At 53.7% G+C, this 23,353-nt stretch overlaps 9 protein-coding genes across 9 annotated transcripts; 1 reads left to right on the top strand and 8 right to left on the bottom strand.

The window, feature by feature from the left end:
• Positions 1 to 100: 100 nt before the first annotated feature.
• On the bottom strand, positions 101 to 710 carry J4E84_004637 (uncharacterized protein; the record flags this gene model as incomplete). Its single annotated transcript, XM_049387240.1, has 2 exons — positions 101 to 608; positions 664 to 710. The coding sequence occupies 2 exons, from the start codon at positions 708 to 710 to the stop codon at positions 101 to 103; spliced, it is 555 nt and encodes a 184-aa protein (XP_049245013.1).
• Positions 711 to 1,023: 313 nt separating this feature from the next.
• J4E84_004636 (uncharacterized protein) lies at positions 1,024 to 2,078 on the top strand (the record flags this gene model as incomplete). The annotated part of the gene is made up of 3 exons (XM_049387239.1): positions 1,024 to 1,438; positions 1,500 to 1,546; positions 1,602 to 2,078. The coding sequence occupies 3 exons, from the start codon at positions 1,024 to 1,026 to the stop codon at positions 2,076 to 2,078; spliced, it is 939 nt and encodes a 312-aa protein (XP_049245012.1).
• A 43-nt stretch (positions 2,079 to 2,121) lies between these two features.
• On the bottom strand, positions 2,122 to 2,844 carry J4E84_004635 (uncharacterized protein; the record flags this gene model as incomplete). The annotated part of the gene is made up of 1 exon (XM_049387238.1): positions 2,122 to 2,844. The coding sequence occupies one exon, from the start codon at positions 2,842 to 2,844 to the stop codon at positions 2,122 to 2,124; it is 723 nt and encodes a 240-aa protein (XP_049245011.1).
• A 1,170-nt stretch (positions 2,845 to 4,014) lies between these two features.
• On the bottom strand, positions 4,015 to 5,040 carry J4E84_004634 (uncharacterized protein; the record flags this gene model as incomplete). The annotated part of the gene is made up of 2 exons (XM_049387237.1): positions 4,015 to 4,607; positions 4,662 to 5,040. 2 exons carry the CDS (start codon positions 5,038 to 5,040, stop codon positions 4,015 to 4,017), a joined length of 972 nt encoding a protein of 323 aa, XP_049245010.1.
• Positions 5,041 to 6,128: 1,088 nt separating this feature from the next.
• Positions 6,129 to 7,869, bottom strand: J4E84_004633 (uncharacterized protein; the record flags this gene model as incomplete). The annotated part of the gene is made up of 5 exons (XM_049387236.1): positions 6,129 to 6,170; positions 6,227 to 6,876; positions 6,923 to 7,462; positions 7,532 to 7,798; positions 7,854 to 7,869. The coding sequence occupies 5 exons, from the start codon at positions 7,867 to 7,869 to the stop codon at positions 6,129 to 6,131; spliced, it is 1,515 nt and encodes a 504-aa protein (XP_049245009.1).
• A 3,294-nt stretch (positions 7,870 to 11,163) lies between these two features.
• Positions 11,164 to 11,844, bottom strand: J4E84_004632 (uncharacterized protein; the record flags this gene model as incomplete). The annotated part of the gene is made up of 1 exon (XM_049387235.1): positions 11,164 to 11,844. The coding sequence occupies one exon, from the start codon at positions 11,842 to 11,844 to the stop codon at positions 11,164 to 11,166; it is 681 nt and encodes a 226-aa protein (XP_049245008.1).
• Positions 11,845 to 14,111: 2,267 nt separating this feature from the next.
• Positions 14,112 to 17,760, bottom strand: J4E84_004631 (uncharacterized protein; the record flags this gene model as incomplete). Its single annotated transcript, XM_049387234.1, has 3 exons — positions 14,112 to 14,410; positions 14,462 to 17,466; positions 17,543 to 17,760. 3 exons carry the CDS (start codon positions 17,758 to 17,760, stop codon positions 14,112 to 14,114), a joined length of 3,522 nt encoding a protein of 1,173 aa, XP_049245007.1.
• A 1,341-nt stretch (positions 17,761 to 19,101) lies between these two features.
• Positions 19,102 to 20,658, bottom strand: J4E84_004630 (uncharacterized protein; the record flags this gene model as incomplete). Its single annotated transcript, XM_049387233.1, has 1 exon — positions 19,102 to 20,658. One exon carries the CDS (start codon positions 20,656 to 20,658, stop codon positions 19,102 to 19,104), a length of 1,557 nt encoding a protein of 518 aa, XP_049245006.1.
• Positions 20,659 to 21,459: 801 nt separating this feature from the next.
• Positions 21,460 to 23,281, bottom strand: TEF1 (translation elongation factor EF-1 alpha; the record flags this gene model as incomplete). The annotated part of the gene is made up of 5 exons (XM_049387232.1): positions 21,460 to 22,509; positions 22,635 to 22,754; positions 22,980 to 23,035; positions 23,092 to 23,162; positions 23,277 to 23,281. 5 exons carry the CDS (start codon positions 23,279 to 23,281, stop codon positions 21,460 to 21,462), a joined length of 1,302 nt encoding a protein of 433 aa, XP_049245005.1.
• Positions 23,282 to 23,353: the final 72 nt, after the last annotated feature.

The raw sequence follows: 23,353 nt of genomic DNA, 5'->3' as shown, positions 1-23,353 counted from the left end.
ACCATCCTCCTCTTCACGTATAGGCAGCACATGCTTCTTATTTACATCGTTGTCTCGTCCACAGGCCATTCCGTCCAGTATGTACAGCATCCTCGGAATTCTACAAGCTCAGCCCGTCAGCCAGCACTGCACCGTACCAGATCATAGCCCCCAAGCCCACCATGTTGACCAGACTGCTAATACCGTGCAGAATGCCGAACTGCTTGTTCAATGCCTGCATCTCCTTGCTATGTGGTCCAGCATCATAGCTCTTCTTCCCATCCCTCGTCTCCTGATGCTTCCTCAGACCCATGACCTCTGTTGTCTTGGGTCCAACGTAGACCCAGTTGACCAGCGCCGTGAGAAACATTGTGGTGTGTAGCCAGGAACTCAGGTTATCGGTTGCCGTCGGCGGGATGGGCGAGGAAGAGAGGAATGGTAGCAACGATGATGCTCCGCCGCGTGGGTACGTGAGCAGCATTACGACGGGTGTGAGGGTTTGTAGTGTGAAGTAGACGGGGAAGGTGTGCTTCTGGAGCGTGGAGAATTGGGGACGAGGGAGGACGCGGAAGGCTACGATGCCTGAGACGAAGGACTGGAAGAGCGTTGAGCCCAGGAGGGTGCCATAGCTGTGCTTGTGTTAGAGGATCTTGAACGTCAAGTGCTGGTAATGTAGCTTCGTACCTGAGCAGATGATATGTCGCCGGATTCTTGAATGAGGAGAATGACATGTTGACGATTGTGGTTTGTCAGTCAATCACGTTGTCTGTGAGAATGAGAGCAGGAGAGCGGAGGTAAGTAGGCGTTTCAGAGCGCCACGAGCAGCAGCCTCGGCAAATGATGATCTCACGACATGTCGGAGCCATGCGGTGACCCTGCATGCTACCCGTGCGCTATCCCATCTACAGCCTCGCGCGTCTGCCCCGCTAAAGATTTCGCGAGCCCCTCCATTGCGCATCATGGCGTCGTGCGACAATCCTTCAGCCCGTCTAAGGAAGGATCCTAGCCTCCGCCCGACCAAACCGCCGTACACCGACCTCCGCAATGCTACTTCCTTCGCTGATCAACCTCCGCCGCCCAGCCAACACGCCACTCGAGCCTGAAGACATCTTTGGGTCCTCCCTCGGCGGCATCTTCACCGATGATACACAGAACCAGCATGGGGATGACCCGAGCACGGTTATTCTGTACCGCAACGCCAAGTTTGGCGAGCAGGAGATCAGGGTCGCGGATGTAAACGGCGAAGAAGAAAGAAGAAAGTTTGCGCACTACCTATGGAATGCCGGCGTCATGATGGCAGAACTGGTCAGCGGGCGAGTGGAGGGTGGCGATCTAGGCGCCAGTGGGAAGGGTCTACACGAAGATGAAGAGGGCTGGAGAGACGGCAAATGGTGGACAGACAAGGAAGAAGAGCAAAAATGGAGCGTGGAGGGCGAGACGGTGTTGGAGTTGGGTGCAGGTGGGTCGGGCTGAGTAAAGAGAGGTGTTGAAGAGAGTACTGATGGACTATTTGCTCGTAGGCGTAGGATTGGGCGGGATTCTGAGTACATTGGCGGGCGCGAAAGAGGTACGTCCATGCTCAGACTCGGAGTCTGCATAGGCTCCAACTGACAATCCGCTAGGTTGCCATCACCGACTATCCTGCCGCTCCTATCCTCGATACCCTCAAAACGAACGTCGTGAAAAACGTCCCCGCGCATCTCAAGCCCAATGTGACCGTCGAAGGTCATCAATGGGGCTCTATAAGCACACCCTTCGAGACCTCGCACGCGAACCGCTACACGCGCATTCTCGCAGCAGATTGTCTCTGGATGCCATGGGAGCACGAAAGCCTTGCCAAATCGATGCTACACTTCCTATCCGACGACCCCTCCGCACGCATATATTGTATCGCAGGCTTCCACACGGGACGTGCCAAAGTTGCACCATTTTTCGAGGAGGTGATACCGGAGCAAGGGCTCGAGGTCGAGGAGATATACGAGATGGACGTCAACGGCCAGCGGCGGTCATGGGCGAAAGAGCGCGACGGCGGTACGGAGAACATGGGCGAGCGGAAGAAATGGCTCGTTCTCGCGCGGATACGGCGGGCTGTTCGATAGCGTAGTCGTAGTAGTTCCTTCTCTCAGCAGACGAAGCGCTGAATCACACCCTCTTGAAGCACAGTGTAACCACACTGCTGCCCGTCTTGCCTCCAAACGTGAAGCTGGGATATTTGACCTTGCCCTCAAACTCCAGCTCTCCGCCTCCAAACCAGCCCTTGAGCTCTTCTTCGGTCCAATTGCAGCTCGTGATGAGGAATCTGCCGCCCTTCTTCATGAGAGGCTCAACCTTTTCCCTGTATCCTTCGCAGGTCCTGCGACCTTGCGCGTCTTCTTCTTGCGACAAGCAGATAGCGTCGAATGTGCCCTTGTCCAGTACGACATCGAAGCCAGCGCCTAGCCACGCGCCTGGTGCCTGCGACAAAATGTCCCACTCGTGGAACGCGATGTCCTCATAAGAGTCATCCTTCGCGTCGCGAATCGACGTGGCAAGCGTGACGCTCTGCGCAGAGTAATCGACGCCGACCATCTCGCCGTTCCACTCGTCCTCGCGCAGCGCAAACAGCAAATGCCCATTGCCTGTTCCCAGGTCCAGGAACCGCGCCGCGTTGTGGTCGTCCCCATCGTCCTCCTTGTGTATATGTCCCTCGTCGCTGAGGTCTTCAAGAAAAGACAACATGCGCTCCTCAGCGCCCGCGTCGCTGAACCATATTGTTCCTTCGTCGTCAGCGTTTGCGGCAAAGTTTTGGCGTTCGGTGTTGTAGGCGGCGTCCCAGTAGGATTTGGTGCCCAGTTCGCTGGGATCGAGATGCGTGGGCGCGGTCATTGGATGGAGGTACGAGGAAGAAGGAGCGACTGCAGTGGATGTAGGAGACGTGGGTGATGCGACGGTGTGGCAGAAAGTTAGTGATGTTTTTGGAGGGGCAGATCTTTGGTTCCTGGCTAGATGCTTGCGCACCATGCAAGCGAGACGGGCGTGACGCGCTACCCCAAGAACGAGACAGCATATTCGTCATATGCACGCGAAAGTTGTTATGAGAAGCTCGCATGAATTAGGATGTATTCATTGGCTTCCCTGTCAGAGCCTGTAGTAATCGTTGTAGTCGCCCACGCGAGCTACGTCAAGCTACATTTGTAATCCACTGTCCGCCGTCCAACGCTGCCCAGGTTCGCGAGTACCGTTACAACGGTCGGTCGCTGCTGCGAATGATCTCACCGTTTTAGACTGTCCGGTGAACATGACCGAAACCTTGAGGGTCTATCTGGTATCGAGCGTTGTTTCGTTTCCAGAAACTCGTTGGGATACTTTTATGACGAACCTCAAGCTTCCACTCTTCTGCCCATTGATCTAGCGTCCAATCCTTTCTTGAGAGGAAGAATGCCTCTTGATCCCACTGTTCTCCCACCTCTCCAATAAAGGAAATATTGTTAGTGCCGTCAATGACGTCGCGAACCATCTGGTAGAACCCTTCCGGTAGATGCCAAGGTAAAGGAATACGGCCTACAAAGCGGCGGTCGAAAAGTCTGGACGTCGGGCGCGTGCCGTGTACTCGACATTGCTCCAGCATGGCTTCTTGCATGGCTGCTGCATGCTTGATGATGCCCCACGCTTGGTGGGATTCCGGTGACGCACCGTCTACAACGAGTCGGAAAGAGCTCTTAGGCATTCCACGAGCATGAAGAAGGTGAACTTCTGTTAGCCATGGAATAATAGCATCTAAAACTTCGGATCCACCAATCCAGTCATATCCGGCATGGAAGTTGTATGGATGACCCAAGGGTAGAAGGTTGGCCAGTAGATCGATATGCCTCTCGATCCGGAGCTGTGAATTCGCCTGGCATATGGGAATGAGACCTCGTACATGGCATACAGAACGCGGCATCGACTTGAAGTCTTCATGGAGGACGAGTTTACGCAGATTGCGCAGCCTCTTGGGGGGAATTCGATGCACTGCGCCTCGCGTTAGAAAGTTCGTTCCATGTAAAGATATTTGTATTACAACAACAAGCGCTGTGATAGAGGACAGTACTTACAAAAGTCGATCGCTACTGCTGCAGCAGAGAAGTAGTATTTACTGTTGCATAGTCGGCGGGGGTCCTCCACGTGGCACCAGTTGTAAATCAGCTCGTTGTTTTCTTCTGGCCGGCAAACAAGCCCCTCCATCCTGGCAAGCTCGCTATCCGTGGGAATCGCCCAAGGGGATGGTCTCCAACAAAGTACATCGTGCAACGCCCCTTCCACGAAGATATTGTACTGGCCCATACCTCGAAGGTTGCTCACAGGGCAGATGATGTTTCCAAATATTCCTCGTGTGAGCCGCGCAAACTTGGTCGAATCTCGACTCTTCGCCATGTCGGGCGCAAGCACGAGAGCTTCTATGAAATCTTGAGATGTGTGATTGTCCAAACCAATGTTCATGTATCGGGAGAGTTTATTGATGTTTTGTGCGACTGCTTGCTTCAGAGGTCCTTCGAAACAGTCTTCGATGGCTGGATAACGAGCTCTTATCTCAGTAAGATCTGACGCCTCGAGTAGTTCCGCGACACAGATCAACATGTATTGGCTCTGAACCTGAACCATGTCGAATACTAACAAATATATTAGTCTAATCTCACATCCATTCAACGGTACTCTGCACTTACGCTGGCAAAATCGAGCGACTCTGGATCGGAGTTGTTGGAAGACTGCGCCATCATCCAAGGAGCAAAGCGTAGTGAACTCGACATTCTGGAAAGCGACGTGCTGCATCTCGTCTGCAGCAATCTTGCAGGTCATCATGAGACCGAGGCCCTCCGTCTGAGCTGAAGTATCGGAGTATCGCAATCTTGCCGTGTCCCTATCGTACACATACTGTGGTCGACCCTGAGCATAATGTTCGTAGATAGTATTCCGTATCTCCCGCGGAAGTCGAAAGAATGGCGATTGCGTTTGCCCGAGAAAGTACTTCGTCTTCTGTGTCGTCATGAAGGGGAACATATTCCAGTGCGCAAAGTTGTTGGAGCCTCTCTTGTTGAAAGCCATCTTGAGTGTATTGGGTGCCATATCGATGTCGATTGCGACGATCTGGCATCTTATATTACGACGGCGCAATTTTCGTCATAGTTCCTCTGGCCTTTTGCAGATGACTCCCAAGAAGGATGCACCATGGTACCAAACTGTGGCTTGCTGGCCGTAAGCGGACCTCGGGATTCATTGGCTGACAACCTGGGCACCATTCAGCCTCAGTGCAACGACTCATCGATAACTGCAGGATTGAGTGAGTAGTGTGAGTGACATGTCCATCAAGAGCAGAGCTGTAATTGTGGGTGGTACTGGTTCTACGCGACGCGAAGGAACAGATGGTCGGTCTGGCGCGGAACAGTTGGCGCGAGCCTGCCCAGGTGGTGCCCAGCCTCCCGAGGTCTTCAGGAGCACGGAACTCCACCACCCAGACGAATATCGCGGCTCACTCTGCCATCTCAGAATATGACCTCACTCGCTTGTCGAGTCTGATTTCGCAAACGTCCTTAGGTAGACCCTTCGAAACCTCAGATACGCGCGTTGCCAGCGTTCTTGCCGACCGCGCGCAATCTCAGCGATGGCTTTCGCCCGAACTCACCCTTGAACCGCGACGAAGACGAGAACGCTGTCCACGCATAATGAGCTCCGCACGCCATCCACATCCCTCGCCCTTCAGCATTACGGCCTACGCACAGCCGGTCGAAGACGCGCAACCCGATTACGGCGTACCCAGGCTTTCATAGCATACCATCAACCCGGGCTCACGGCACGACGCGCCCTTGACGGAGAGGGAGGCAGACCTATACATTATGAATGGGGCAAAGCGGCTTATAGTACAGCTGTCCTGCTGATGGTTTGCATCACAGGCTTCTTGCTCTTTGTGAAGAAGTGCACGATCTAAAGGCATTGCACATCATCATCTTCACATCGATGTTATTGATACATAACAGCCAGCTATAAGCTCTGTCAGGATGCACATTTGCCGATGAAGACACCGTATCACTAGATTTGATGGCATCATCAGTCCACCGATCTGTTACCAGAAACAATACTTCTTGTCCAACCGATTCCGTCGATGTCGCGGAACTCAGGGCCCACCCACAGGTCTCCTAACCGTTGTTACTACTCTCTTGAAGCCCGCCGGTTCGATGCTGTATCTTGGGTGTAAACGTCTCCAGAAATCCGTATTCCATTCTAGATACCCCACCCCCGCGTTCCACTCATCGTCCCAGTCCCCGAACGTGTAGTGCATGCGGCTGTTCAGGTCTAGATCAGTGGCCTTGATCTCAACTGAGCTCATACGCGAAGTCAGCTGCATGATTGCGTTCCCTTCTGCGATACTCCGAACGTTGGCGGCAAAGGTCGATGGGACGTCCCACAGCCTTCCATAACCCCCGGGCTCTCTCCCCTCGTTGGTTCTGAGGATAATACTGCGTGCGCGAAGCCATCTGGTAAAAACTTCTTGTAAGGCTGCTGTGCGCATGACAATTGTGTTCCACACCCAGTCGCCTTCTGTCACACTATTGTCGAAGACCAGTGAGAAGCTTTCGTTCGGCATACCAAGTGTCTGGAGTGAAAACGCTACTTGGATCAAGTTTATCATGGCTTCCAGACATTCTGGGCCCCAGACAGAATCACGGTCGTAGTAAAAGCTTCGCCGGTTATCTTGCCCACCCGAAGATGACGGAAGCATTGATTCGAAAAGACTGACGTGTTGAGTAATCCGAAGGTTTGCGTTCTCGCGGCAGAATGGAATAAGACCTCGAGCGTGGAGTTCTGGATTGGAAACGCTTTTGAAGTCTTCTCTTATTACGATGTTGCGCAATACCATGCGCACCTTGGGGTTCAGCGTTTCCACTGTGCGGTGTCAGAGACATTCGACTGCATCCGATATGAAACTTACAGTATTGGATAGCTACTGATGTAGCGGAGAAGTACCATTTGGTATTGTGTGCGGAATAGAATGTTTCCATGCCTCGTACAGCTTTCATCGACAATAGCGCTTCGATTGAAGTAAGTTCCTCATGGCTCGGTATACGCCACGGCTCAGGCTTCCATTCAAAGAGCGTGCACAAAGATCCCTCAGAGAAGAGATTACCACGTCTAGGCTCATATGAGACACGAAGACGCTCGGGGTACTCGTCTCCGAAGGTCTTCACAGCAAGTCTTGCGAATGTAAGAGGATTTCGAGCCTTGGCGAGTTCAAGTGCAAGTTGAAGAGCTCTATCAAAGTCTCCACTGCTGAACAAAGAGTCGATACAGTCGTTCGTACTGTCCATGTTCAATCCATCTGTGCGTCCTCTGATAGCCCTGCGCAAGGGGCCATCAAACCAAAACGCAAAGTCTGGGTATTCTTGAGCGAGTCTCGTGTAGTCATCCGTCGTCAGTAATGAAGCGGTACAGACAAGCATACGGATTCTTTGGATCTGGCGACACTTGAGAACTGTGGTTGCAAAGTCAGTCTCAAATCCTACACTTGATAGGAAAATCGTGACGCCTGGGATATACGTACGGCTTTTGAAGCGTCCAGCCCGTGAGTTGAGATCCAGACACCCATCTCCATCGTTCACGGAGCACATAGCATGAAAGATGACCTCATTACGTTCGAGAGCCAAACCTTTCATCTCAGCGGCCGCGATCTTGCAAGTCTTTATCAAGTTGGTGTTGATAACTTGTGGTTTTGGCGACACGGACGAAGGGTGGTGGTCCATCATTTTCCGGGTTTCCGGGTTGTAGAAGTAGCCATTCTCGGCGACGATGTAGTAATCGTAGATCTTGTCTCGAATCTCGCGTGATAATTGGAAGAATGGCGATTGTAGTTGATTCGATCTTACGTTCATGAATGGCCATTTGTTCCAGTGTGCGAAGCGTGTAGTCGGCGTGTTGTTCGACATGCCCATGAAATGCAAGTAAGTGCGGATGCTGCTATCTATATACTTACAACTGTGAGATAATGACTCTCGGGTTGACTATTCTCACATCTTGACTCACACAGTCTTGATTAGGATGAGTCGCAGCCTTGGAAGCACGCTGTTGATTTGATCGGAGTCAGGGTATCACGTGGCTCCATGAGTGATGTATGGTTCGTCTTAGATGACTAGAGAACCTACTGATTTGGACGGTACGCTATGACTCGATCTCTCTGGGAATATTGCGCAACGACAACACATCAAGCGCCTGTCGGATGACCAATGTCCCAGTATGGCCGCCGCCGCCCGAACTCGCCCTTGAACGTCGACGAAGACGAAACGCAGTCCACACATTTGTGCTCGGGGAGTCAACCATACCCTGCGCCCTTCAGCATCGCGGGTCAAGACCAGTCGGTCGCAACGGTGCGTTGCGTGGGCGGAGCACGCAGTCATCTATCGCATGCCATCAGCCTGGCGCCAACCGGCCATGCCTCGCGATAAGGAGGTGCAGAGCTCTAGGCTTCGCGCGCTCGTTGATTGAACGCTCGGAAGAAGATTGCATTGGGGGCAAAGAATTCCAATCACCCTACCGAACAAATTGCATTCGCGTGCGGCACCGCGTTACAAAGGAAATCCAACACTGATAGTTTAGAGTGCGGACATGTAATTTTGAGTTTACTCTTTTCCGAGCTACGTAAGGCACCTCAGAAACTAATGATGTGGAGCCTGACTGCAGCGTATGCAAGTTTACTCAGTCTTGGGACTCATGGCAGTACTTCCTGGATATTGACGGCCACCCCTTCGTTGGGATGAATCGTGTCATTTGCCCTTCCCATTCTACTTCCCATTCTAATTCAGTCCAAGCTTCCCGCCCCAAATAGAATTCTTCTGGGTCCCAGAGCTCACCAACATCCCCGTCATATTGGACTGTAGACTTTCCATCGGCGATGTCTCGAATCATCTGTGCAAACCCTGCAGGAAGGCTCCATGGTCCAGTGAAAGCACAGTCGTAATCTATTGGTGCAGGTCTTGCTCTCGGCTGTTTGCCATTTGCTCGACACTGCCTAAGCAGAGCCTCTTGAGTAGCTGCTGCGTATTTTAACAGATTCCAGCCCACCATTGATTCCTCGCTATGTCCGTCGATGACCAGCTGGAAGGAATGTGCTGGCATCCCGTGAGAAGCTAGTGAAGTGGCTTCTTCGATCCAAGAAACCAACACAGTAAGCAAATCGCTGGGCAAGATGAATCCGTCATAAGGATTTGCTAGTTGGTAGGAACAAGCTGGTAGTAGGTTGTTCATGATACCTATTCGCCTGACGATGCGAAGCTTGGGACATTCGAGACAGTAGGGGATGAAACTGCGACCATGAGACTCTGGACGGGATACAGCTCTGAAATCTTCATTGAGAACAATTGTGCGCATGTTCTCTCGTTGTCGTTTCGACGAACGTCGTACTGCCTTTGTTAGCATATGGTGGTTGCATAAAGGTTCAGATAGGCTTACAGAAGTCGACTGCTACAGCCGCAGCTGAAAAGTACCACCGCTGACGCCTGGCCGATAGGTGAGCTGTAATGTCCTGAAAGTATCGAGCTCCATCCTTGGTTATGTGCAGCTCAACATCCGAGTCTCTGGGTTGACAAATTAGAGCCTCAATTCTAGATAGCTCGTGATCCCCCGGAATGCACCACGGTTCGGGCTGCCAACGGAGTATCTCGGGCAGAGCACTCTCAACGAAAAGATTGTGGCGTTCCAGACCCAGTGCGGTGTAAGGAACAGGGCAAGCACCTGCGCCGAACGTGATACGGGCCAAGTCCACGAATTCTGAGGCGGATTGAGTCTTTGCAAGAATCAACGCACGATGGAGGGCGTCGCTAAAGTTCTGATCAAGGATGTCTTGGCCGCCCAATTCATCCCTTTGGTTCGCGATCGATCTCTGCAAAGGTTCGTTGAACCACGTCTTGACAGTTGGATAGCGAGTGCATAACTCCAGAAAGTCTCCATGTTTCAAAAGTGGCGCGACACGCACGAGCATGCGACATCTCTGGCGCTCGACGTAAGTCAATACTAAGGCAATGTAAGTGCTCAAAATGGGAGATTAGTTGATGTGGTACCTACAGCACTCGAAGCGGCCCGCCCGCGAATGGAGTCCTTGGTATCCGGTTTCGTCTTCCATTGACTGCGCTCCATGGAAGTTGAGCTGAGGAAGAGCAACGCTCCTCATCTCCTCACTGGCGATGCGACACGCTATTCGGAGACCGAGTCGTACCACCAGTGGTTTGGGCGTTGTCGAAGGATTCTGATAAAGGAACTTCTTGACCGCACTATCGTAGTGATATCCATCTTCCTCGGACAGGTAGTACTCATAGATTTGATCCCGGAGTTCGCGAGGTAGACGATAGAGTGGTGATTGGAGCTGCGTGGAATAGCGCTTTGGCACGACAACTGAGGTCGTCATCGGTGTTGGTGTTGTAGAAGCCATGGAGGCTGTGACTAGAATGAGACACTGCTGTTATAAGTACCCTCTTACGTTTTCTGCGCCTACTTCTAGTCACGCTATTCCCTCATTTCGTATGCTAGGAAGACTCATCGGTTCAAGTATGGGAACGAACCACAGGCCGTGCCAACATTGCGCAAGGGGTCAGGGCGCTAATAGACCCTGAACCATGTTCTTTAGGGACTGACTCATCGATATCATCGTCGCTTAGCAGGCAACACGAAAGTAGCCGTTGGTAAAATCGTATACATCTCCCGAGTAGCTTGCAACGTCGATTTGCCGATTGGAGAGAAGTCGACGAGTGTAGCACAGCATCCGGTACAGGACTGGAGATCTGTGCAGAGGTGATTACGACAATCTTTCGTGACTCAAACGCGGACAGTCACGTCGCAATAGTTGTGTTTCGGCGGAACGCGACGCGATGATGCATTCTTGACTCTAATGATGGAGGATGTCGTGGGTGGTGCGGATGATTGATACGGCTCCAGCTAGATTGAACTTTGCTGAATCTGGCTAGGCCGAAAAAGCTCGACGCTACGTCATGGTTGGATATGGAAAGGTGGCTGCAGTGGCTCCACGCTTCACAGGCTTAATTCTCCCATATGCGCATCTCGCTTGCAGATAAATGTCGCCGTGTTTGTAAGATATTTACTGTCTCTATTGCGCTCCGGGTAGGTAGAACAGACACCCGAGCTTCAACCCTGTTCTCGCGCTCTAAGCATCGCAAGCCGGGGTACCGCCTATTGATACCACAACCCAAATGCATCCCCATTCCCAAACTCCTGGTTGACGAATCCGTCCGCCAAATCGCTAAAGTCAAACCCCGGATTTTCTTCGTCTGGAAATGCGGAATCGTGCCGTGCAGCAGAAGCAAAGTCGTTTTCATACGCGCCAGCAAGAATCGTATCGCTGTAATTGAGATCGCCGTCACCAACGCCCGCCATGAAGTCGTCGAAGACAAGTTCCGGCAGCAGAGGTGCACCTAACTCAGGCGCGTGGGTGAATGCCAGTGCAGTATCGAAAGCATCGGCTGCCTGACTTTGCGACTCAAAGTGGTGCTGCTCACGCGATGATCGGAAAGTAAGCGTCCGTGCCAACTTCGAGAGCACATTCGGGCGTCCTTCGCTCGAAGTCGGCCTCTTCTTACTCGCCTCAGCATCCAGTCTTGTATACCCTTTCCAGTCCGCCATTGTTAACCCATCTTTGAAGTGGCATGCTATGTGCGTCTCACGATCGTCCCAAGTCTTCAGCACGTTTGCGCAGAAACCACAAACCCAGTTCTCCACGGCATGGCGATCTGGGCCTTCTCGTCTCCAAAGATCGCGGATGGTTTCGTCTAACTTCGCTTTGTGGAAGTTCTTGACGTGCTGTCGCAGGTGATCGGGGCGCAGGAACGTTCTTTCGCTTTCGTTCTTGACCATGCACTCAGTTATGCGGTGGCATTCGGCGAAGTGCTTGTCGCTGGGGTTCGTTGCCATGCAGAACACACAAGACGTAGACGCATCTGACCTAGACGATATGGTGAGGCTAGGGCCGGTGAGCAAACATGTCCACTTTCGTTTCGGTCGGTGTTGGGTTTCCTCATGTCGGCGCCAGGATTTGCGCGCGATATGTTGGTAGCAAAAGGTGCACTGCCACGTCTGTGTTTCGCTATCGACATCATCGGCAGATGGAAGTTGCGGTTTGACCAGAAGCGATTGCGCTTTGGAGACCGAAGTAGGTACGTTGACAGACTGGCCATAATCCTTCTTCTTGCCTCGTCTAGATGAGGTTGTATTCGTATGGCTAGGGTCATTACCTGCGCAATGAGAGGCGACAGAATACCGACTATCAAACGGTGTCTCGAAGCGTGATGAGGCGTCTCGGTGCGACAGCGCCGTGGATATTACGCTAGAAAATCGAGTATTCCGAGCCCCTTCATCTTCCGATGCCGGGTTAGATGATTTCGCATCAACGACCCTTTTTCGCGCCCGCGCATTAGTAAACCAGGTGTTGACCTGCTTCTCAGTGATACCACATGTTTCGGCTAGTGAACGCTTGGTCTCGGTGTCCGGATACGGATTGTTTCGGTGTTCTCTCAGCCATCCTTGTAGACATCGCGTCGCATGCGACTCGAGCTTGGTGGGTGGCCGTCGGGCGCAAGAACGTTTGACTTTTGATGGCTGGTCTAATGGAGGTGGAGATAACAAGCCCGTGTTTGGGGTGCACGAAGTACAGTTGACGGGCTGTCCTGGGTGAATGAGTGTCGAGATCTCGCACGCAGTACATCGCCCGGTACTCTTCGGTTGGGAGAAGTCTTCCGACGGAGTCACCTTTAAAATGGCATGTCGAGGTGCCGCAGTCGTCGTCTTTGGTAGTTCAGCAGCACCTATGACAGCTTCAAGAGTCTTGAAACCTTCACTCGTGCAGTCGTCGCATCTAATGTTCCCGTCGGGGTTGATGATGTTCCAAAGCTGACATCGGAGGCAGTCGATACCATCACTCTGCGTCGGCACCAACGAATCGTTACTAGTGCGAACTTTCGCCGTGAACACGTCGACTCCCGTAGCAAGAGGCTCAGTCGAGTTGGTGATTACTCTCGCGCGAATTTCATCTCCCAGTTCAAGGCTCACAGGTCCGCCAAGATTTGCCTGATTGGGCTGGTTGAAGGACGTAGATAACGTTCCATAAATCGTGGAGCTTCCAGGCTGGTCAATCTGCTCGGCATTAGAAGTTGCGCGGCACACAACATTCCGTGAATGAGATCGTACCTGGAACCCCTCGTCATCTTCCAAGGTGCCTGAGCCGTACCCCGAATCAAAGGACCATATACTAGCGGCCTTACTCTTGGGCGGCGGGGATAACATCGTGTTGCTGCGCTACACTATCGTTCGGGTGTGTCGAACCAACGTATAGACGCCTAGAATCTGTCGCAGTACCATCAATAGTACGTGGAGACTGGACCGCGAGTACAAATAACGAGACACGTTCCGCGATGACGCGCGAGGACAACCACTCGATCTATTCTGAGATACAGGGTGTTCGTGGCTTGAGTTGGACGCCTAACGTGTGGCAGGACTGTGGCGTTGCCTTGCTATTGGCTCGAGGCCTGTCGTTGTCGGGACAGGGAGGCAGAGGATAGGTACCTCAGCCTCGCCTGAGGCTGAGTACATGGAGGGTTGTACTGTTTGCTTGCCACGCTATACTGAGCGTGGCGCTGGCATGGAATGGCGGTGCGCATCAGGAAGCATCCAGACAGGCGGTATGCACTATTTGTGACCAGTATGATGGGCCATGGGACTTCTGTTTGCGCGTGCATTCAGTGTCATGAATGAGATCCGTTCGAGGTCGTGGTGAGGAGTCGCCCGTCGCGGGTACCAGACGTCATCACGGGGAAGGAACCAGCCTCCCGCAAATCGGCGCCCAGGAGCTATCGCGTCACCGTGTTCCCAGACAGAACAACCCCTGTCAAACAATAATATGCGAAAACAAAAATCTTGGGTATTCATTTTTTCCATCTCTCGCCCTACCAAACAATGCCGTAATGCTATGGCGCAATTTTTCGAACAATGTGTGTAACTCGAAGTAGAAGGAGAAGCGCTCTATAGCAGTGCGCCTGACCTTATCCATCCCATAACCAGTCCTAGTCCAGCCGCATGCAAAAGATCGTAAAGTCGTTCCATATATTCGTTCCCATGTGTTTTGGCCCTCAAGCGGCTTCTCCAACCACACCACTGCCAGCACCAGCGCCCTTGCACCAAGGGTGCTCGAGCACCATGCTGATGGTAATCCTTTTCTCCACATTTCGATCTAGCATCAGTCGCACAAGATCGATGCTCTCTTCCGACATGACCCACGGTACGCGGAGATCATGATCCATGATCTCATCGATGGAGTAGAAGGGGTTTTCTTTGTATATGATGGTGTAAAGGAGGATGCCAAGGGCCCAGACGTCTTGTTCTTTACCGCGGTAGGCTTTTCCAGCTAAGACTTCTGGGGCAGCGTAGTCTGACGAGCGTTAGTATGATCATAAGGATTCAAGAGCGACGGGAAACATACCAATCGTGCCTACAAAGACGTCAAAGGGTCCGCTTTTGATGTACGCTGCGCTTCCAAAGTCGATGAGCTTGATGTTGCCTTCACCGTCGAGGACGACGTTCTCATCCTTGATGTCCCGATGCACGACCTTCGCTTTAGTGTGCAGATGATGTACCGCTTCTGCGACCTGAACAAAAATCTTACGGCACTCTTTCTCTTCCATGTTGACTCGTAGCTCAATATAGTCGAAGAGGTCCATGCCCGGTAGACCGTGTGGTATCATCTCGATGTAGTAGTTGATGTCATCCTCGAAGAAATCGGCCATTTCCACAATGTTAGGGTGCTTAAAGCCGTCGCGGCGGAGATAGTCCAGGACGTGAATCTCGAGCGGCACAGTTCCAAGCCTTCGGTCTCGTGTCCATGTGTCGACCAAGATGCGCCGCTTCGTAACATACTTGATCACAACCTTCTTGTTGCTGTTCTTCTTGTATCGACATAGCTTGACTTGCCCATAGGCGCCTTGGCCCATATCCTCCAACACTACAAAATCGTTGATAGTCTTCTTCTGGGATGGCTCATCCTGTGCAGGTGCTGGCGGCGGTGCCATGGCTCCTTTCTGAGATTGTTGCGGAGTATTAGGCCTCATGGCTTCTTGAATCTGCTGTGTGAGGAGTGAAACTGTAGGCGGTGTTCCTTGCGATTGATGTGATTCGGGTTCTTGTGGCACGGAGAAACTGGACTGGCCTGGCTCTGGTTGGCGGGGTGAGGGTGGCCGTGACATAAGGGGAGTCACTGGACCGATACCGTGGTTCGCAGCGTGCAGTTGCCTGGAGTATGTTATCCACAAAGCGTAGACCAGCTCTGGACCCTTGTTTGGTTTCGATGACCCATCTTCCTCTTCAATGACATTCTCATCAAATCGGGGTGACTTTTCGCTCTTCACAACTCGCATTTGCACGTCAACCATTATTTCCGATCCGTCGCGATGTAAGGCTGGCAGACCACTTGGTCGCAGGAAGATGGCTGCGGCATCTGCACTACCTTCCCGCATTGCGAGCAGGGCTCGTGCGCGACGAAAGCTGTGTTCGGGAATAACGATCCCGTCAACCAGCTCTATCTTGTCCTCGTCTGTCATGACGTGCAGAATTCTGTCGAACGCGGGTATGAGCTTGCTGACGTGGATACCTTCAGGTCGCGGCTGCCCAAACAGAGCCGCGGAGAACACGGAATTGGAACTCGTAATTTTGAGATCGTCGGACGATAGGACAATGATGCCGGCGATGTGAGGGAAGCTAGATATGCGGAAGGTAGGTTCGCCAGGCAAGGCTTCCACCGTCACGGGTATATTGATGCTGTTCGACGTGCGAGCTGTGTAGCTGCGGAACTCGTCAATGGAGTCGTAGTCTAGTACTCCAGTGTTTGTTCCTCGGAGTCGTGGTATACCTGGTATGAGACGCTTGAGATCCATGCCCCTCCGTAACCGATCGCTCCCGAAGACAGCTTCCGTTGCGCCCCAGCCCTTGGATACGCAGCCTGTTTCGTCGACCGTGATGTACACAACGTCTTCGGCGATCTCTTCAAGCACCCATATGAGACTGCCCCGTTTCTCTTTGACCCACAAGCTGGCCGACCCAGTCGAGCCGTCGCGTTTCTGTATCGGAATAACGTCTCCACAAAGTAGGACGCCCCTTGAGCCCTTGTGTTCATGGTTGAGCTTGCCGGTCTTCTTTGCGTTATAGTATGAAGATCCACTGCCGTCGTCGGTTTGTGCTTTCCTCGCAGCTGTCACTCGTGATGGAGCCTTGCTCAGTAACCGCGCTGTGACACCGCTGCCGACCTTGAGATTGTTGTTGGCAGCCGATACTCCAGACGGCGCGTTCTTCGAGCCACTTTCAGGATCCTTCAGCTTGCTCTCGAGCCATTTCCTGCGGTCCTCACGCACGACCTCGAGGATGCCCAGCTTACGGACCTCCGCCCTTGTTACTCCAAATACCAAGCATGCCAAATCGTTTGCGGATGTGATAGTCCACGGTGTGTCTGTCTCGGTAGTAAAGATGGCCTGTGCTGCTGGAGCGTGTCGGCTCCCGTGTCCATGCGGCGCTGATCCTGCAGAGTGAGGCCCTGGTGCATTGCTGAAACTCGGTGGCAGAGTCGGTATGCTCGCGGGAGAAACGAGGTCCCCGATCTTCTCCTGATCTCCAACTCGGTATGGCTGTGCCAAGGCATCGTGAAGCTGACTTTGTATCGTAAGAGGCGCGACGTCGGTGAGGGTACGTTTCAGTGCGGCTCGTTGGGGTCGTGCAGGCTGCGAGGAGGGTGGAGGTGGAGAGGCGGCCGCTACGCGTGTGCTCGACGCGTCGGAGGTCAAGTCGGTACTTGATGAGCTTCGTCCCTCTCGAGAGTCTGACGTGCTGCTGTTGTCGGCTACATCGACCGTAGTCGCCCTGTGTACTGGGGGTCTCGATGCTTCGAGCATGCTCTCTGGGCTGGCTGATCGATCGACTGTGAATCCCTTCTCGAATGGGTTCTCGCCAGACATGTCGGCGGGTCCTGTCACTGGGCCCAAAGCACCCAGCCCATGGGCTCCTGTGCCGTCCTGACCTATGAGGTTTGCCCGGGTCAGGAGCTCCATCATGCTCTGCACTTCTTGATCGCCGCTGAGTTTGGCTTGAGCGTTGGCTATGCCGGGATTGGTCGCAGCCCAGCCGAGCCTGTCTCGCATGAACTCAATGGAGCGCTTCAAAACATTCTGGCGGTTGTGTATAAACTCTTCGGATTGGGTCGCGAACGAGAACGAGTGTAGGGACTCGGAGGGGAAACGAGTGAGGTCCTCGCCAAAGGCGAAGGTCGGTGACGCGGGCGCTGTGGGCGTGGACTCTGAGGGGTGCCTCGACACGGGCGGAGTAGCGATGTTCAACGAAGCGGCTCGCTGGGTCGTCTGCAGCTGTCGTGGGCCTGGCTGTTGGCGAATGCGACGCAGGCCTGAAGAGCCTAGGCCGTGTTCATGCTCAGACACAATGGGCGACCTGGAGCATGTGTCAGCCGTTAGCCACGAAGCGGAGGAAGCTCCTGCCTGCCCAGCCTCTCGCACGTTGCACTCACCTGGCCATGCGGTCCAGCTGCCCTGCATCGATGCTCAGGCGCTTGGCCGTGTCGATGGGTGGCGGCGGCCCTGTCCGCCAGCTCAGCAGGCTGGATGTGCTTTTCGTCTTGACCAGCGGGGCATATTCGGAGAGGTGCTGCGACTGTGCGAACGAGTCGAAGGGTGCTTCTTCTGGTAGAGAGCCTGGCGGGGTGAGGGCGTCAGCAAGCAGATCCATGCAGAAGAGCAGTAGCTGGTCCAGGTGGCAGGCAAGGCGGGTGTCTATTATCTACTGCAGCAGCTCGGTGCCGTTCCTCTCGCAGTCCACGGGTGCATTGAGCGGTGAAGCTTACAAAGCGGGCCATCTCTCGCCGGTGGCAGAGGCAGACGCCGTGGAGGCAGTCGCGGGCATCACGACTCGGGGCAGAGGGTCACTTGACGTACCATGATCATTTGGCCTGCTCATTCCCTGAGGCGTACGAGCGCCTGTTCCCAGGCCTGGGCACAAGTCTCGGCTCGGTAAGACTACGCGCAGCGAATGACGACGGGAGGGCCAGTCTTGGTCTACAGGCACACAAGTCAATGTGTACTGACCCGGTGTCGCGTTGGGGGCGGCGGCGGTATCGCTTCTGGGGTACGGGTGCAAGATGCGCGGGCGGGCGGTGGTGCAAAGGCTCTGGCGGGGAATGCAGGGCTGATGGGGCTTGGGTCGGATATCACCTGCGACGGAACCGGCTGTTCAGTAAGAAATGCGACGCGTGGAGCGGACTAGAGTCAAGGGTGATCAGTGGGCGTGTACAGTGAATGGCATGTAGTTACGTCGCCCGCACTATGGATGCGACTTGAGACGGCAACGGCGTTATTTGCATTGCGCCTACGCTGGCCCCGCGAAGTGCACAGACGATGCACCCGCCCTCGACGCTACCAGAGATCTGATCTACCATAGACCGGGGCGGGACACCATCATCATACTCCACGCCTGCCTCACCGCACGCTAGACGTCAAGGTTGCACAAGACTCCAGATCTGTTTTGCCCAGCTGAAACCTAGTGTCTACCATGCTTGCTATGTACAATGCTTCTTGCGGCGCATCCCACTTGTCCCACAAGCTTCCCCAGCCGGACCTGTCATCATCCGTCCGACAAGCCTCCGCTAGCCTTCCTTCTGACATGTGCTGCTCTGCCGCCTCTTCCATTACTTTGCGCAAAGAGCAAACGTTCCGCCAATCCAGCCGACGTTCATGTCGTCATAGCATGCCCTGAACAACACTATATACACTACGGGCGCCTAGCAACAATATGCACAGTGAATGTGGAAAGTAACAGATGTCACTTGTTCAATGGAGGCCTCTGAATTCTCTGCTCATCATGCAGAAAGTCGTGCAGGTTGCGGCCACCGTGATTAGCTCCGCATACCCCGGAGGACACCATTGGCTGAACACTTATCCTGTGCATGCCGTGTGCTGTACCCATGCATTCACCCTCGATATCCGGGGACTTCAGGTTATCAATGGTGTCGAAGTGTGTCTTTATGCTGGTTCCAGAAGTTCCTACAACCTAGTCTATAGTCAGCAATCGTCTTCATCGCGGCCATTTCATAGACACACCTCGATGCATGTTGACCTGCTCAATCCACCACTCGCCAAAGCTATCGTCCGTGGCCATGTCCGCTGCAGTCACTCTTTCCTCTCGTTTCAGTCCACACAGCATGCAGGGCTGTCGTGCAGGAATACCGCCCTCGGACTGCTTGAGTGTCCTAACTGGCATCGTCTCTTGCAGGTCTGGTCCACGATCTAGAGTGCCCGCCTTGATTTGATTTGCGCCAGACACGACATGCCGCAGTCGCCCAACTTGCTCTTTCCAGCTTCTAACCACATCGGAAACCTCTCGCTCTTCTTTCATGTTTTCGCCCTTGTCGATGCCCGTCAACTTCATCCCCGAAGTTGCTCGTGATGACGCTGGGCCGATTCGCATGCCTTGAGACAGATGCTGGTCTCGCTTCCAGCGCAGTTTCCTGCCTGCGATGATATGCGCCGCGACATTCCCGAGAATAAGATAGCCCTGAAGGTAGGCAATTGTCGCGGGCTCAGCTAGCAGCTTGTTTCTCATGGGCAAAGGTTGGGCTGCCATAGGCTTGAGTAACCTCTCCTGTGCTTCGGCGAACAGAGACGGAAAAAGTGACAGTAATACGCCAGGCGGGGGCACGTTTGTAGGAGGTAGCTCGCCGGCCTGCGGATCTGTTGTCGTAGGGGAAAGTATCGGAGCTGGGGTAATGTTCGATTCGGCTTTGCTAGTCGACTTCACAGCTTCGGGTTTGCTGGATGCCTTAGTAGGAATGGACGCCTCCCAGTCGTCAAACTCATCCCATCCATCATCTTCTTGGGCCACTGCGGGCGGCGGCATGGGTTGCTTTGGTTTGGCCACAGCACCAAAGCCTGTGCTGGGTTTCTTGTTTGTCGTCGCTTGAAGCTTTGAACCCCGACCTGCGTTAGCAATATCTCTGCTACTCGTGCTGGGTGGTTGAGCCTGTGCTATGCTCATGTCGCCTAGTAGGTCCACAATCGCCGAAGACGATGCCATGGGTGCCGTAGACTGCGTCTTACTCTCCTGCTCGCCTTCAAAATCGCCAAAGTCATCATCATCATCAAGATCATCCTCCGCGTCGAACAAAACGCTCGGGTCGGCTGATTTCTTGGCCTTCACAACCGGCGCTCGATTCCATGTCTGCTCTAGCGGCTGCGAAGATGGTTGCGATGCGAATGCAAAGGGATCGTGGGTTTCTGAGGTGATGTTCCATGCATTTGATTGCGGTTGGGCGGCCGGAGGTGATGCAAATGCGAACGGATCTCGTTTGGCGGCAGGAGCGGGCTCGAGAGATGAACCGCCCTCAAAATCGCCCCAGTCGTCATTGTCTTCGACAGTAGATGTTTGTTCGTAAGTCGAACCCAAATTCTGAATGTTGCTCGTTGAAGGGAGTTGCTGCGACGGTGTTGCCAGACCCGGGGTGTGACCTAGGCCGCTGAAGAAGCTGAAGTCTGATGCAGCAGGTGCACTTGTTCTGGCGCTGGGTATAGGCTGCGATTGCTGTTGACCGGGAGGCGGATCTGCTCCAAATTCTGCAAAGAGGTCTGCTGACATTGCTCTTGTAGAGAGTCTGTAACGTGAGGACGTAAAGCGACGGCGAATTGGATGTGGTTAGTAACCTCGGAAGCCCTGGAGTGATGGCCAGCGCTAAATCCAAAACAGTGGGTCGTTCCTTGAAGCCATCAACCAGCCACGGTGTTGGCTCAAGCACCAACGCGGCCATGTCATCCCACAAGGACACAATTCTGAACAGGCTTGCAGCCTACATTGATATGAAAACATGCAAAGTAGATGATCCGACGTCAACTTAGGCTCCAGGGTGCTCGGCGTTTTCTCTGAATCAGGTGGTCTTAACGGTGAACCGAAACCCCTTCTGAGCTCAGGTCCACGACGAGACCGGCCTTGGTCCTTGGATCACTAGAGGTGCCTACGATGCGTGTCGCATACATGGTATTGTGTTCTGATAACTACACAGTCCCCAAGTTGATGTATGCGTCTAGCTTCATGATAAATTTGTAGAAGCCGACACGACTCGTAACCACCCGGGGTAGAAACCTCAAGGACAATGACATTGGGTCGACCAAGTCAGGCGAGGCAAGAAGCAATGGCCGAAGGAGGGGCAAGTCAAAACACCAACAAGTCACTCACAAAGGCAGAAGAAGTGTTATTGTTCATATCCCACCCATGTTTTCATTCAGATCATTATGGAAACTATGGAAGGACGACGCCAGGACCCCAGACCGTTATGCATGACACGTTTCAAAAGTCATCACAGCTTTTCCGAAGCAACCACATCCCCAGAACCAGGTATCTAGAGACGAAAGAAGAGAAACAAGCAACCCAAGAAGAGAGCGCTTATTTCTTGGAAGCCTTCTGGGCGGCCTTGGTGACCTTGCCAGCCTTGTCGGCCTTGGCGACGGACTTGATGACACCGACGGCGACGGTCTGACGCATGTCACGGACAGCGAAACGACCGAGGGGAGGGTAGTCAGTGAAAGCCTCAACGCACATGGGCTTGGAGGGAACCATCTTGACGATGGCGGCGTCACCGGACTTGATGAACTTGGGAGAGTTCTCAACAGACTTTCCGGTACGGCGGTCAATCTTCTCGAGGAGCTCAGAGAACTTGCAAGCAATGTGGGCGGTGTGGCAGTCGAGGACTGGTGCGTAACCGGCACCGACCTGACCAGGGTGGTTGAGGACGATGACCTGGGCGTTGAAGGACTCGGCACCCTTGGGGGGGTCGTTCTTGGAGTCACCGGCAACGTTGCCACGACGGATCTCCTTGACGGAGACGTTCTTGACGTTGAAGCCGACGTTGTCACCGGGGACACCCTCGACAAGCTGCTCGTGGTGCATCTCGACGGACTTGACCTCAGTGGTGACACCAGCGGGGGCGAAGGTGACGACCATACCGGCCTTGATGATACCGGTCTCGACACGACCGACGGGCACCGTGCCAATACCACCAATCTTGTAGACATCCTGGAGGGGAAGGCGGAGGGGCTTGTCGGTGGGACGGCTGGGAGGGTCGATGGCGTCAATGGCCTCGAGGAGGGTCTTACCAGTGGCCTTGGCCTTGGTCTCCTTCTCCCAACCCTTGTACCAGGGGCAGTTGGAGGAAGCCTCAATCATGTTGTCACCGTTGAAGCCGGAGATGGGGACGAAGGGAACGTGCTTGGGGTTGTAGCCGACCTTCTTGATGAAGTTGGAGGTCTCCTTGATGATCTCCTGGTAACGCTCCTCGGACCACTTGGTGGTGTCCATCTTGTTGATGGCAACGATGAGCTGCTTGACACCGAGGGTGTAGGCGAGAAGGGCGTGCTCACGAGTCTGGCCATCCTTGGAGATACCAGCCTCGAACTCACCAGTACCGGCGGCAATGATGAGAATAGCGCAGTCGGCCTGGGAAGTACCAGTGATCATGTTCTTGATGAAATCACGGTGACCGGGGGCGTCGATTACAGTGACGTAGTACGAGTAGGGGGTCAGTTCATGTCTCGTAAAAACTTGGTGCAGTCGGAGCTTACCTTGGGAGTCTCGAACTTCCAGAGAGCGATATCGATGGTGATACCACGCTCACGCTCGGCCTTCAATTTGTCGAGGACCCATGCGTACTTGAAGGAACCCTTACCGAGTTCGGCGGCTTCCTGTGAGGCTTGTTAGCAAACTGAAGCCGAATTGGGGAAATTGGATGTGCGTCATGGTGTTGGGGTTCGCGAAAGCCGCATGCGGACTAGCGCTAGCGCGTAAAAGTTCGCACAACCCCACCACCCAAAAATGCCCCTCATCGCGATAAGCCGGAAATGGCTGGAGCGCTCAAAGGTGCACTGGACGGTCGCGGATGCCCATGTGAAAGGAGAGTGATGCCGTACCTTCTCGAACTTCTCGATAGTACGCTTGTCGATACCACCGCACTTGTAGATCAAGTCTGTATCCCATTGTAAGTTGTGTGACCCCGCAGGCGTTCGGAGAGGGAGGGCTTACGGCCGGTGGTGGTGGACTTTCCGGAGTCGACGTGGCCGATAACGACCACGTTAATGTGCATCTTCTCCTTACTGCAGACATTGTTAGTGAGCTGTACTGAGGGTGGAGGTGGCGGCCAAGGCTGCTGGAGTGGGCGATGTAAAGGCTCCAGCGACTTGGGGCAGAAGGCGGGGGAGATGACTTACCCCATGTTGGCGGTGTTGTGTAGTTTGCTTTGGTGGTGGTGAGGGGAAGTTGTTTGATACTCAGATTTACAGCGCGC

Source organism: Alternaria hordeiaustralica (assembly GCF_023758085.1).
Source record: "Alternaria hordeiaustralica strain BMP 2776 chromosome Unknown scaffold_7, whole genome shotgun sequence".
Classification (NCBI taxonomy): Eukaryota; Fungi; Ascomycota; class Dothideomycetes; order Pleosporales; family Pleosporaceae; genus Alternaria; species Alternaria hordeiaustralica.
The sequence above is the reverse complement of the archived record's forward strand: the minus strand, read 5'-3'. Positions and strand labels throughout refer to the sequence as shown.